We start from the raw sequence: 12,413 nt of genomic DNA on the forward strand, positions 1-12,413 counted from the left end.
CCCATTTTGGCTTTGCATCCCTTAATGTGTATCAATGATGTCATAATAAACATGTTAACTTAATACACTCGGCTCTGAATAAAATTAATTGTGGATCATCTTCTAGGAAAAGTCAGTCAAGTGGCCGAGGGAAACCTTTGTAAGCCAAATACACTTCCTGTCCCTGACAATGGGAAACCATAGTTTTCTCCCTAAGGTACATTTACAATAGTCAGGGGTCAATTTCTTCAAATACTTATCTCATTAACAAACACTACATTGCCATCAATGATACTACTTCCCTTATACTGCCAATTAACACAGTTTGCCAAGGAACATTCTTGATGCATTATTTTTCTCTTTTATGTACTAGTACAATAAATCACTGACTAACCAAATACAAACCAACACCAAGTCAATACTATTTGTTGACAATTTTTTATCTTCTCATCTTCTAGCCCAAACATCTTAAATGACATCGAAAATGTCAAACTCAAAAAGTTCTTGTGGACTACAAATTACAAAATGATCCTCACCATTGATAAGATATAATACTTTATTAAGAAACCAAACTACCAACCAAATAGATATAAGAGTAAATATTACCCAGTTTGAGAGCAATTTACCTGTAATTACATATCTGTTAATCCTAAACTTTAACCTAAATTTCATAGTACAAATCTTAAATTCCTAGCAAATATATGTAAATAACACCATGCTAACTTAGACTATGTGGCATGGTGGTAACACACTTGCCCAACACCTTAAGAGCAATTTTGTCTGGGCTTCAGCCCTGGCCAGGGAAGATTGACTGTGTGCCAGTCCTTAACTGTTCACCCAGCAGTAATTGGGATCTGGTTGTAAACATTTTGGTGGGTCATGTTCCATGGAAAACTGATAGGATAAGGCTTAACATAAGCTATGGGAAGGACAAATGTTATGCCTGTTAAGATGTTAAGATGAGTCATAAGTCATCTACTCCTGTCCCCACCTTTGAAAATATAGTGATTGTTTGGCGTATTTTAATTAAGACGATGATGGACACGGTATCATCATGTACAGGAGAGAATTATTAAAGGCTGCCTCAGTAACCAAAGATGGTACAGTTTTAAGATAATGATACCATTTACAATACTCAAAACTTCATTATTGGTAAAATTAATCCAATGTAATCCAAAAGAAATGACAATAAATCTGTTATTGGCCATTTGGCATTTAAAATACATTAATTTTTAAATACGTGTTACGCCTACTGGACATTCACACCCAGCTCTTGTACTCACCATCTGGTATGTGGTGAGCCCAATAACTTCAATGATGCCATCATCTGTGTGCTGTTCCACTCCACTACTACGATTCCAAGGATGGGTGCCAGAGCCATAGCTGAAACAGGTAGTGAATTAACTATTGGCTCACTGATATGCAACCCCCAGTACAAGAGGAAGGGAAACTGGGATTGGGAGCTCTTACTCGTTCTTCTTAGGTGACCTCTGTGGGTGTGTGGAGTGCGAGATAAATAATTACAATACTGTAGATGACAATTGTGCTTCTTCGAAGTTAGTAGATGTGACATGTGTAACTAGTGGGTTTGATTTGAACTTGAATATAATATATAGTAACTTTAACTACTATGCAACCATTTTAACATGCCTATTGCATATTGTGAATAAATTATTATTATTATATATAAGAATGGGAAAATTAATTGAGAGGTTATACAGGCAGGGATAGGAGAAAAATAACGAGTACAGTACTGTAAATGTAGTAAGAACGAAGAAAGTAATTAGGAATGAGTGAGGAATGGTATGACTGACATGCAGAGATGAGGTTCTAAGTGATTGTGTATAAAAATGATTATTACAGATTAAATGGATCTTTTTAATTGTGAATATACAGGATGATCATATGACAAACCTATTTTATGAAATGTATTATTTTATTATTGAAATGAAAAGGTTGTCATTGATAAATTAATGACAGTACACGTATCCCAAACAAATATCCTGGATACAAAGAAATGTAAGTACAATACAGTACAGTAGTTGTTTTTTTATCTGTATAACTTTCCATAATGCAAAAATCACCTTTGTAATTCTGCTTTCTGCTTGAAAACAAAATTTAAAGTATGCATTGTTGGGTTCATCCACTCACAAGTTTAAGCATGAGATTTGGAGGTCTCATGAAGCATCAATATTTAACCTATATGAAGTTAATTTTGCTCTGTGTAAGTTCATGTAGTGAAAGGTATACCAGAAACATATCCCTCATGCAGATTGATTAAGGCTTACCTGTTTAAGCTATACTGTATATGGTATTATTTTCAAGGTGAAAGGGTGGATAAATGAATTTGTCATGTGCAGAAAAATATTTACAACAGCAGACAGGAAACTAAATAAATGGTTGATCATAAAGTAGAGCTGCAAAGCATGATGGGTCCTTCCAAAGATACAAGAGCCAGGAATCAAATATAAGTAGAGAGGTTAAAAGACGAGACGGCATAAAGGAGGAGTCAATAGAGATCTTCAAGTAAAATACCATATTGTAAAATTAATGATACTCGGTGATAGGATGAGTGAAAATACAATAATTTGTACGAGGCCTTACCTGGGTATATTGAGGAAAACCACAGCATGGACCTTATTTTCCTTCAGTATAGGGGTCATGTCCTTGCCATCACACTCTAGTGTGCAGTTATCGGAGAGGTCCTTCCATTTACGCTGCAGCAGGTCCTTGCCTCCAGCTTGCCCATAGAACATCTTGTTGCGAAGCCGAGAGTTGAACTTCTGTGGGTTGGCCTCTGTGGTGGATGGATAGACAATGGGAGTGTTTAAACTGAGGTGCAAGGAATAAGTTTGATTATGTTAAGAGGAGTGACAGGTTTATTATGGTTGGGGAATACCGTACGAGGACATAGTATGAGAAAAATGAAAGTTTATGGCAAGAGGGGTGTGTGTGAGGTTGAGAGTGGCAAGAAGGGTGAGTGAGGCCATGAGTGGTAGTAGTGTAAAGGTTGAGAGTGGTAGGGCTAGTGAATGGAGTTAATAGTGACAAGGGTGGTGAGATTGATAACTGAAGTAGTTGTAAATGAAGTTGGTGGTTGGTTAGTTGTAGTAAATGAAGTTGAAACGTATAGGTTGTAAATGACCAAGTACCTGGTCATTTACCTATTTATATACAGGAGTATATACACCATATCCTGTGTGTGTGTGTGTGTGTATATACACAAATTATGTGTACAAGTAGCATAATATATGAATTAACCAAAATATATTTTAATTAATATTTTCAATGCAAAATCTATATTACATAACATTTTGAGTAAATCCTAAGCTAAAATATTATTGTTGAATATCAGTGGTCTATGTTGTCAGCTCACAACTAAAGATCCCAGATTCGATCCCCAAGTGAAACAGAGATGGCTGGGTACATTTCCTTTTGTTTCACCTGATGAGCTTGTTCACTAAATAGTAAATAGGTATTTGGGAGTTCAGCAACAGTTGTGGGTCGCATCATTGCAAAGGTCATCAGTAGTTGGCCAAGGGAAGAACTTAATAAGCCTTGCAGGCTTCCTGTCCTTGACTTTAGGGGAAACCATATTTGGGTGAACCATCCATAAAAGCACTATGGGGACCCACTCACCTCTTGCCTCGTGGAATTCGAGAGCAATGTGGGCATCGACACCGAAGGAAAAATAATTGTTGACAACACTAAGGGGGAGAGTGTCTCTGCCTTCTTCAGTAGGTTCGTACTCTTCGTTTTTGACAACATCCACACGCCACCGGTCCAGATGAACCACCTCTCCATCAGCGATATTGCAAAGGATCTTGCTGATGGGCTCGTCTGTGTACCTGAGGGAGGGACACATTAACTTCAACATGGGATAGTAATTTTAATATTTGACTACAGTAATTTTAACATGGGACAGGCATATACTTATGTAAAGGATAAATTAATAGCTCAGGGCATATAATATGTAAATAAAGGAGACAAACAATTACTGGTACATTTGACGTTAAAATTATACATTGTGAATTATGTACATTGAAAGCCAGTGAGAAACAAGATTGATTTATAAAAAACATTGCCACATACATCATCAGCACACAACCTACACATGTGCCTACCACCTGAACATCATAAGCAAACCACTTACCAATCATGCACACACCATAGATACACCATCTACATGCCTTAAGTACACCACATGTGCACCACTACCACACCACCTGCACACCATGAGTACACAACCTGCACATCATGCACACACCACCTGCACATTATGCACCACACCACCTGCATATTATGCACCACACCACCTGCACATTATGCACCACACCACCTGCACATTATGCGCACACCACCTGCACATTATGCACACACCACCTGCACATTATGCACACACCACCTGCACATTATGCACACACCACCTGCACATTATGCACCACACCACCTGCACATTATGCACACACCACCTGCACATTATGCACCACACCACCTGCACATTATGCACCACACCACCTGCACATTATACACCACACCACCTGCACATCATACACACACCACCTGCATGCTAACACTAGAGGCACACAAATAGGTTAACATAGGCTGCATTCGAGAGACTAGCAAATATAAGAAAATCGTTTAGAAATCTACACCACGACTCCTTCAAGGAGTCGTGGTGTAGATTTGTTAAGACTAATACTAGAATATGTATCACCAGCAGGGAACCTACACCTTGTGAAGCATAAAGCCAAAATTGAAAAAAAGTACAAAGGTTTATATATAGTGATGCCAGAGGGTTAAAAGCTGTGAAGATAGGGGTATGTGACCCATATGACCCTGGGGGGGGGGGTGAAGGACCCTCAGTTTGACATGCCTGCGGCCTATTTACCCCCCCCCCCCTTATTGCATGGTAGTGCCCAATACCTGCCCCAGTTGATGGTGTTATAGATTCAGCTACTCGGAACTTGGCAAGTAGCACGGGGCCAGAGCCCGTAGTAAACTTACCTGGCACAGGAACTGGGCAAGTAGCACGGGCTACAGTGAGCCCTTGTAAACTTACCTGGCACAGGAGTGGTGCTGACCTGCCCCACACAACTAAGGGGGGCTCTATACGTACCCTCCTCCCCAGCCGAGGGAGCGGGCGAGGTCGTTGCCCGTGCCCAGGGGCAGGACAGCCACGGCCGGGGGAGGCTGGAAGTTGAGCTGGTCGAGCACGGAGAGCACCCAGCCCACAGTGCCGTCCCCGCCACACGCCAGCACCCGCAGGTTGCTCACTTTCCGGAACATCTCTAGTCTGTAGGGGGGGGGGGGAAGCCCAACTTAGTTAGTTTAGTTCATTTATTATGCACCAAATCACCAAATAATAGTCTGGCCCCGGGCCGGGCTTGGGGAGTAGAAGAACTCCCAGAACCCCATCAACCAGGTATCAACCCCATACCCATCTTGTGGGCGGTAGTGGAAAGGGTTTCAGAGGCACATAATGGGCTCAGGGACTGAACCCCACAGTTCATTTAGCTAAGCAAGTTACACTCTTGATGAGCTAGTTACAAAATTCAATTTAAGTCGTCACATCAACAATGGGTTCGACCACAAGTACAATTTTGAGATATATACAAGAGTTGTTACATTCTTGTACAGCCACTAGTACGCGTAGCGTTTCGGGTAAGTCCTTAATCCTATGGTCCCTGGAATACGATCCCCTGCTGCGAAGAATTGTTTTTTCATCCAAGTACACATTTTACTGTTGCGTTAAACAGAGGCTACAGTTAAGGAATTGCGCCCAGTAAATTCTCCCCGGCCAGGATACGAACCCATGACATAGCGCTCACGGAACGCCAGGCGAGTGTCTTACCACTACACCACGGAGACTGCGAATTTCTAAATTAAGCAACTGACATATGTGGAGAGCTGGTGTCACAATTGATATGTTTGTCCTGCACACCGCCCCCCATCCAGTGGGCAGCGGTGGATAGGTTACAATCACTTAATTACTACCTACAGTTTGCAAAAGGCAAAGCATATTCTCTCAGTACTTGTGGTCGGTCTCGGCCGCCCAGTGTTGATGTGCATTGAATGTTTTGTAACTAGCTCATCAAGATTGTAACTTGCTTAGCTAAATGAATTGTGATGTTCATGATTGATGAAGATTATGACACCCAAGAGGTGGCACGGGCAGGAATAGTCCGTGGGGTTCAGTCCCTGAGTCCATTATGTGCCTCTGTAACCCTTTCCACTACCGCCCACAGGATGGGTATGAGGTGCATAATAAATGAGCTAAAAACTCAACTATACAAAACTATCAAATGTACATTTCTAGTAAATTTATATAAAATATTTGTTCATACATCTGCTGAAACAATTGCGAACATAAACCTGAATACTGATTATAGTTACACACTAGAAATAATTAATGTTATGATTAAAGTCTACCTGTGAACTACTAAATCCCATTAAGAGTATATAAAATAATAGTCATTTCAATATACTGTACCTACATTAAGTCGATAAATATTACAAATATGGCTGACCATTATATATAGAAAAACGATATAGAATTATAATATGGCCAATAACATATATATGTACAAATTTTGGCCTGCTCAATGTGCTCAAATTAAATGTTGAAGTATTCTGAAAATAGAGAAATGATTAAAGCATTGACAACTGTCTGAAACGTGTCTCTTAATTAATTACCCCATTTTCTCCTTCCTTGCTTGCCCAACCACTTGGGGTGCACGGTAGAGCGACGGTCTCGCTTCATGTAAGTCGGCGTTCAATCCCCCGACCATCCAAGTGGTTGGGCACCATTCCTTCCCTCCGTCCCATTCCAAATCATTATCCAGATCCCTTCCAAGTGCTATATAGTCGTAATGGCTTGGCGCTTTCTACGCACACCAAGCGTTCTTCTTCTTTCCTTCCCTCCCCCTCCCAAGTTCAAGTTCAAGTATGTTTATTGAGATAAGCAATAAATACATCTCAAAGGGATAGAGTAGCTTAGGCTATTTCTCCCCCTCCCCTCTCTTCCTTCCTATCCGTACTTTTCCTTCACGTTTTCTACCTATCCTACCAACTATCCCCAAGCAAATCACCACCACTGTCGAAAATAACTTACCCTGCTTTGGGCCCTCCTTGGGTGAGGTCGAACACCTGTCTTGGGTTGAGGAGCCATTGGAACTTCTGCATAAGCTTGGCGCCCTGGTTGCCTCCACTCTTGGGGTTGATGAACACTATCAGCGGTTTGATGTTGGCGTTGGGGATTGGCTTGATGGCGAAGGGCCGCGTCTCTTTATCGTTTTGCTGGGGAATGGATACAACAGTCGAGTTGAATGGGGGGTTTTGGTTTGTACGCAAGAGTAAACTAGTTGGTAGAGACGAGCGTAAGTGCATTAACGTTGAAGGTCAAGGCTGTGTGATCTCTCTCTCATGTATGTATTGCTATACCAGCGTTCACTGTCCTCTTCAGTGGCATTTAACAGCCTGGCGAAGGAAAGTCTACTGGATTACCTAGGTCAACAGTCAAGGGGTACACGATCCCAATTTTATACCCTGTCCCACCAAATAGGGGGGGTCTCTCGCAGAACCAGCACACCAACCACCAAACGCCCACAAACAATCCAGCTGGGATGGTCCCATTCAACATCGAGTGGCTGCAACATGACTAGAAGCTGCAACACCACATGACACTGCTCGCCTGAGAGCTGTAGCAGCTCCCATGCAGATGACTTATTAGCAATCCCAATGTCAACAACCAGCAAGCGTCTCGCATCACAGGACTTCCGAATTGCAGTGGCTCTCTGTCCCAATCTACACCGAATATAGGTGTATTTGCAGCGAGGGAGTCGCTGACAGGTATGGCCTGCGTGGCCTGCTCTTCTAAAGTACAGGGAGATAGCATTCAAGGCACAGTAAAATCAATGACATCATTAAGAGCAGCCTTACGACAGCTGATTGTCTAGTAGAGAGAGAGAGAGTGAGCCCTGTTGCCTAATGCCCTGAAATTCTGACGAGTCTGTCGGTCGGTCAGACGAGATCACAGTGGAACAACAGTAGACAGTTAGTGTGGGACTACACCTACGTTGACTTTAGTGTTGCACATCCGAATGGTGTTGCCACTCACAGGGAAGCAGCCAAGTCTCGTAAATGCAGAGATCTGGATCACCATTACAATTCTGTCCCCATTGCCTCGGAGACACTGCCTGCCTGGGGGTAAAAGTGACGCTAGTTTTTCGAAGGGGGCTGAAGCAACAATAGGCCCTAGAGCTGCCACCTAGCCTCTTCCAGTGCCTCAGCGTGGCAATACAGAGGAGAAACGCTTACGGCATTCATAGTTCCTGGCCGCCATCTAAGGAGCTGGAAGAACTCGACAATCTATGACAATTAACCTTGTATCTTGCATGTAATGAATATGTCGTAACCAATTTTGTGTAATAAAGTTTTCAATCAAAATGTAATGACATGTCGTGATAACTGCACAGAGGATACTTGTGCCTAGAGCAGAGAGCTTGCGTGAAGCTGGGGGTATAGAGAGCTCTATGCTTTCATTCTCCTTCGAGCTCTATGCTCTCATTCTCCTTCGAGCTCTATGCTCGGAGGAGAATGAGAGCATAGAGCTCGAAGGTGAATGAGAGCATAGAGCTCGAAGGAGAATGAGAGCATAGAGCTCGAAGGCGAATGAGAGCATAAAGCTCGGAGAATGAGAGCATAGAGCTCGGAGGAGAATGAGAGCATAGAGCTCGGAGGAGAATGAGAGCATAGAGCTTGGAGGAGAATGAGAGCATAGAGCTCAGAGGAGAATGAGAGAGCATAGAGCTCAGAGGAGAATGAGAGAGAGCATAGAGCTCGAAGGAGAATGAGAGAGAGCATAGAGCTCGAAGGAGAATGAGAGCATAGAGCTCGGATGAGAATGAGAGCATAGAGCTCTCTATGCTCGGAGGAGAATGAGAACATAGAGCTCAGAGGAGAATGAGAACATAGAGCTCAGAGGAGAATGAGAGAGCATAGAGCTCGGAGGAGAATGAGAGCATAGAGCTCGGAGGAGAATGAGAGCATAGAGCTCGAAGGAGAATGAGAGCATAGAGCTCAAAGGAGAATGAGAGCATAGAGCTCGGAGGAGAATGAGAGCATAGAGCTCGGAGGAGAATGAGATTGTAGCGAGTACAAACAATATACTCACTACAGCCTCTCATTTGCTTAATGGCATTACTAATTAGCACTAATTACAGAAGCTATAATCCTTTCCCCTAATTACAGGTAACATCCTTTCCATACCGTTACGGGTTATTCATGCCCGTGCCACCTCTTGGGTGGCTTAATCTTTATCAGTCAATCTTTCCATACTGTTGGAGGAAGCTGAGATGTAGTCACCAAATATAAGCAAGCTTTAAGTGAATACCAAACCACGGGAGACATCTCCCGTCACGCAGGGTGCAGTCGCACCTCCACAGATCTCCAGTATCAGCTCTTGATACTGGTAATGGCTCAAAAGGGCCACCACTTACGGGCTATTCATGCCCGTGCCACCTTTTGGGTGGCTTAATCTTTATCAATCAATCGAATACCAAACGGGGCTCACCATAGCCCGTGCTTCTTGCCCCGCTCCTGTGCCAGGTAAGTTACGGGCTCACCATAGCCCGTGCTACTTGGAACTTGTTCCGAATAGCTGAATCTATAACAACAATGAATAGCAAAAAGTACAATTTCCACAGTGATTCAGATAACTCCAATACAGACGCTTTGGATTTACCTCACCTCTTCAACCTCAAGAATGTAGCACTCGGCGTGTACTGTTCTAATCGACCCCAAGACGCTACAGCTTCGACACAGAGCAGACAGCACACTACGATCACATCAAACTATAATGCTCTCTCGCCCCATTGAGTTCAGACACTCACGATTCCCCATCGAGCCGCCCCGCTCTCTCGCCCCATTGAGTTCAGACACTCACGATTCCCCATCGAGCCGCCACGCTCTTCCGCGACTCCAGACTCAGCTCTCTGCTCTGCTCCAAGCTCCGTCTGAACGTCTACGACACACCCAACAACCGACTACCGTAATCAAGACTGCTAAATAAATATGAAACTCACTAAACACTGTGTATCTAATCTACCCAACAACGTAACGTAATCGTACGTTACAAGAGCATAGAGCTTGAAGGTGAGGGTTTCAGTGCCTAGTAAGCACACGTCTGGCTTAATTAGGTAGTAGATAAGTATTAACGACTCTTATGTTGACTTTAGTAAGACTGTCCAATCCGTTTAACAACTTCTACTCTGTTAAATCTCACATGAAAGCTTATCTGGTTTGTAACCTGATTGGCGATCGGATCGGATAATATGACGTAAAATAAGGATCGGCTAATATGGCGACGCCTATGAAATCTGAAATTGGGGTTTTGATTTTCACAGCTTTTTGAGACAGAGAAAGGGAGTGAGAGGAGAGAGGAGAGGGCAAGAGAGAGAAGGGAAGGGGGAGAGAGAAAGGAAGGGATAGTAAAAAGGGGGTGGGGAGAAAGAGACCCCCCTGGATCTACCATATTAGTCTTGCCTATCTATAAAAAAAAAAAACTTTTTTTTTGGGTCTGGGCAAGGTAGGAGGCCAGGTACTTAGGTCTATAGCCTCACTCTACTCAAGATGACACAAAGGGTGGTAGTAAGACTATCACAGGTGGGTCGGGGTCGGTCACCCCCACTAGCTGCCACCCCTAACCCACACGCCCTTTAAGAAGGATCTGCTATCGCGACTGCCAGTTTTTCAGCTGTTCGTAAATATCACATCTTCTGAAATGGGGGAGGAGGGAGAGGTGTGGGGAGGAGTGAGAGGGAGAGGTGGGGGAGGAGTGAGAGGTGGGGGGAGGAGTGAGAGGGAGAGGTGAGGGAAGAGCACCACCACCACATACCATAGAGGAGGGGTTACCTCCACCTGCTAGAGCCCCGCCTCTATACCCTCTACGGCCTCTTTACCACTCCCCCTCTACTCTACACTACCCTTAATAACCCCACAAAGAACTCTCCACACAAAGATGCCTCATTAACAAACAATCCGCGAAGTTTAAGGTGGAAAAACTATATCATCAAAGTTTTTAAGAAGTTTATAAACTTATATTAGACTTTTATTTTTGAAGTCTCTGATATAGCAAAAAAAAATCAGATTCATATCATGAGAAGGGAAGGGGGGGCGGGGAGGGGAGAAGAAGAGAGGGGGAAGGGTGTAAAGAGGGGGAGAAGGAAAGAGGGAAAGAGGAGAAAGGGCAATGATGTGGGAGGGAGAGAGACCCGGGCACCTATTCTAAAAACACACACACACACACTTCTGCATTACTGATATACGTAACACAATATATATATCTATATATATATATATATATATATATATATATATATATATATATATATATATATATATATATATATATATATACTGTATATGTGTGCATATCACGAAAATAAACACGTGATTAAGAATGTGACAATGTCAGACCACGGAGGAAAATGAAACAGGAATTTCCTTAAGTACTTTCGTATATTAAATACATCTTCAGAAGGAATGTATATTAAATACAGAAGGAATGTATATTAAATACATCTTCCTTCTGAAGATGTATTTAATATACGAAAGTACTTAAGGAAATTCCTGTTTCATTTTCCTCCGTGGTCTGACATTGTCATATATATATATATATATATATATATATATATATATATATATATATAAAATTTATGCAAGCTTAATATATAGCTCTTGTATTTTTTAACCAAACACAAGCTAAATCTAAGTTTTTCACTCCCTCATTAAATCACTATACTCACAGCTGTTTATGAAGAAAATTGCACAATAAATAATAAAAAAAAGTGCAGAAATAACATATAAGTATGTGATGTGATATAAGAAGTTTACAGAGGGATTTGGCCACGTTCCAATAAGGAAAAGTTTCTTGGGGAAGATAAGGCGCGTATCCACAAGATGTTGTTTACATTCTAAAACGAAATTACTCTCAGCTGTTTTTTCAAAGACAACACGACGGCGGCTCGAGGCAAGGGAAGGGTGGGATGGAGGTGGGAGAGTGGGAGTGGGGGTGGGGGAGGGTGAGTGGGTGTTGGGGGGGGAGGGAGAGTGGGTGTGGAGGAGGGAGAGTGGAGGTGGGGGTGGGGGGGGGAGAGTGGGGGGGAAGGGGGAGTGGGGGGGAAGGGGGAGGGGGGGGGGAGGGAGAGTGGGTGTGGAGGAGGGAGAGTGGGTGTGGGGGCGGGAGAGTGGGTGTGTGGGAATGGATGGTGTGGGGAGGGTGTGTGTACTCACCTAGTTGTGCATGTGGGGGTTGAGCTCTGTCTCTTCGGGCCCGCCTCTCAACTGTCAGTCAACTGGTGTACATATTTTTAAACCTACTGGACTCATATCTACATTTGAAACTGTGTATGGAGTCTGCCTCCACCACATTA

The 12,413-nt window shown here is 43.0% G+C and overlaps 1 protein-coding gene across 15 annotated transcripts in view; it reads right to left on the reverse strand.

Annotated features, from left to right (window-relative positions):
• The window catches only part of rdgA (retinal degeneration A), a 699,236-nt gene that overhangs the window by 34,113 nt on the left and 652,710 nt on the right, over positions 1–12,413 (reverse strand). For all 15 annotated transcript variants that reach the window (XM_069331304.1, XM_069331300.1, XM_069331301.1 and 12 more), the window contains 5 exons: positions 7,094–7,278; positions 5,099–5,275; positions 3,619–3,827; positions 2,584–2,776; positions 1,263–1,362 (listed from right to left, as the gene is read on the reverse strand). In XM_069331304.1, coding sequence (XP_069187405.1) covers positions 1,263–1,362; positions 2,584–2,776; positions 3,619–3,827; positions 5,099–5,275; positions 7,094–7,278 — 864 coding nt within the window. The remainder of the gene's footprint in view (positions 1–1,262; positions 1,363–2,583; positions 2,777–3,618; positions 3,828–5,098; positions 5,276–7,093; positions 7,279–12,413) is intronic.

Source organism: Procambarus clarkii, chromosome 25, assembly GCF_040958095.1.
Source record: "Procambarus clarkii isolate CNS0578487 chromosome 25, FALCON_Pclarkii_2.0, whole genome shotgun sequence".
NCBI classification, from domain to species: Eukaryota; Metazoa; Arthropoda; class Malacostraca; order Decapoda; family Cambaridae; genus Procambarus; species Procambarus clarkii.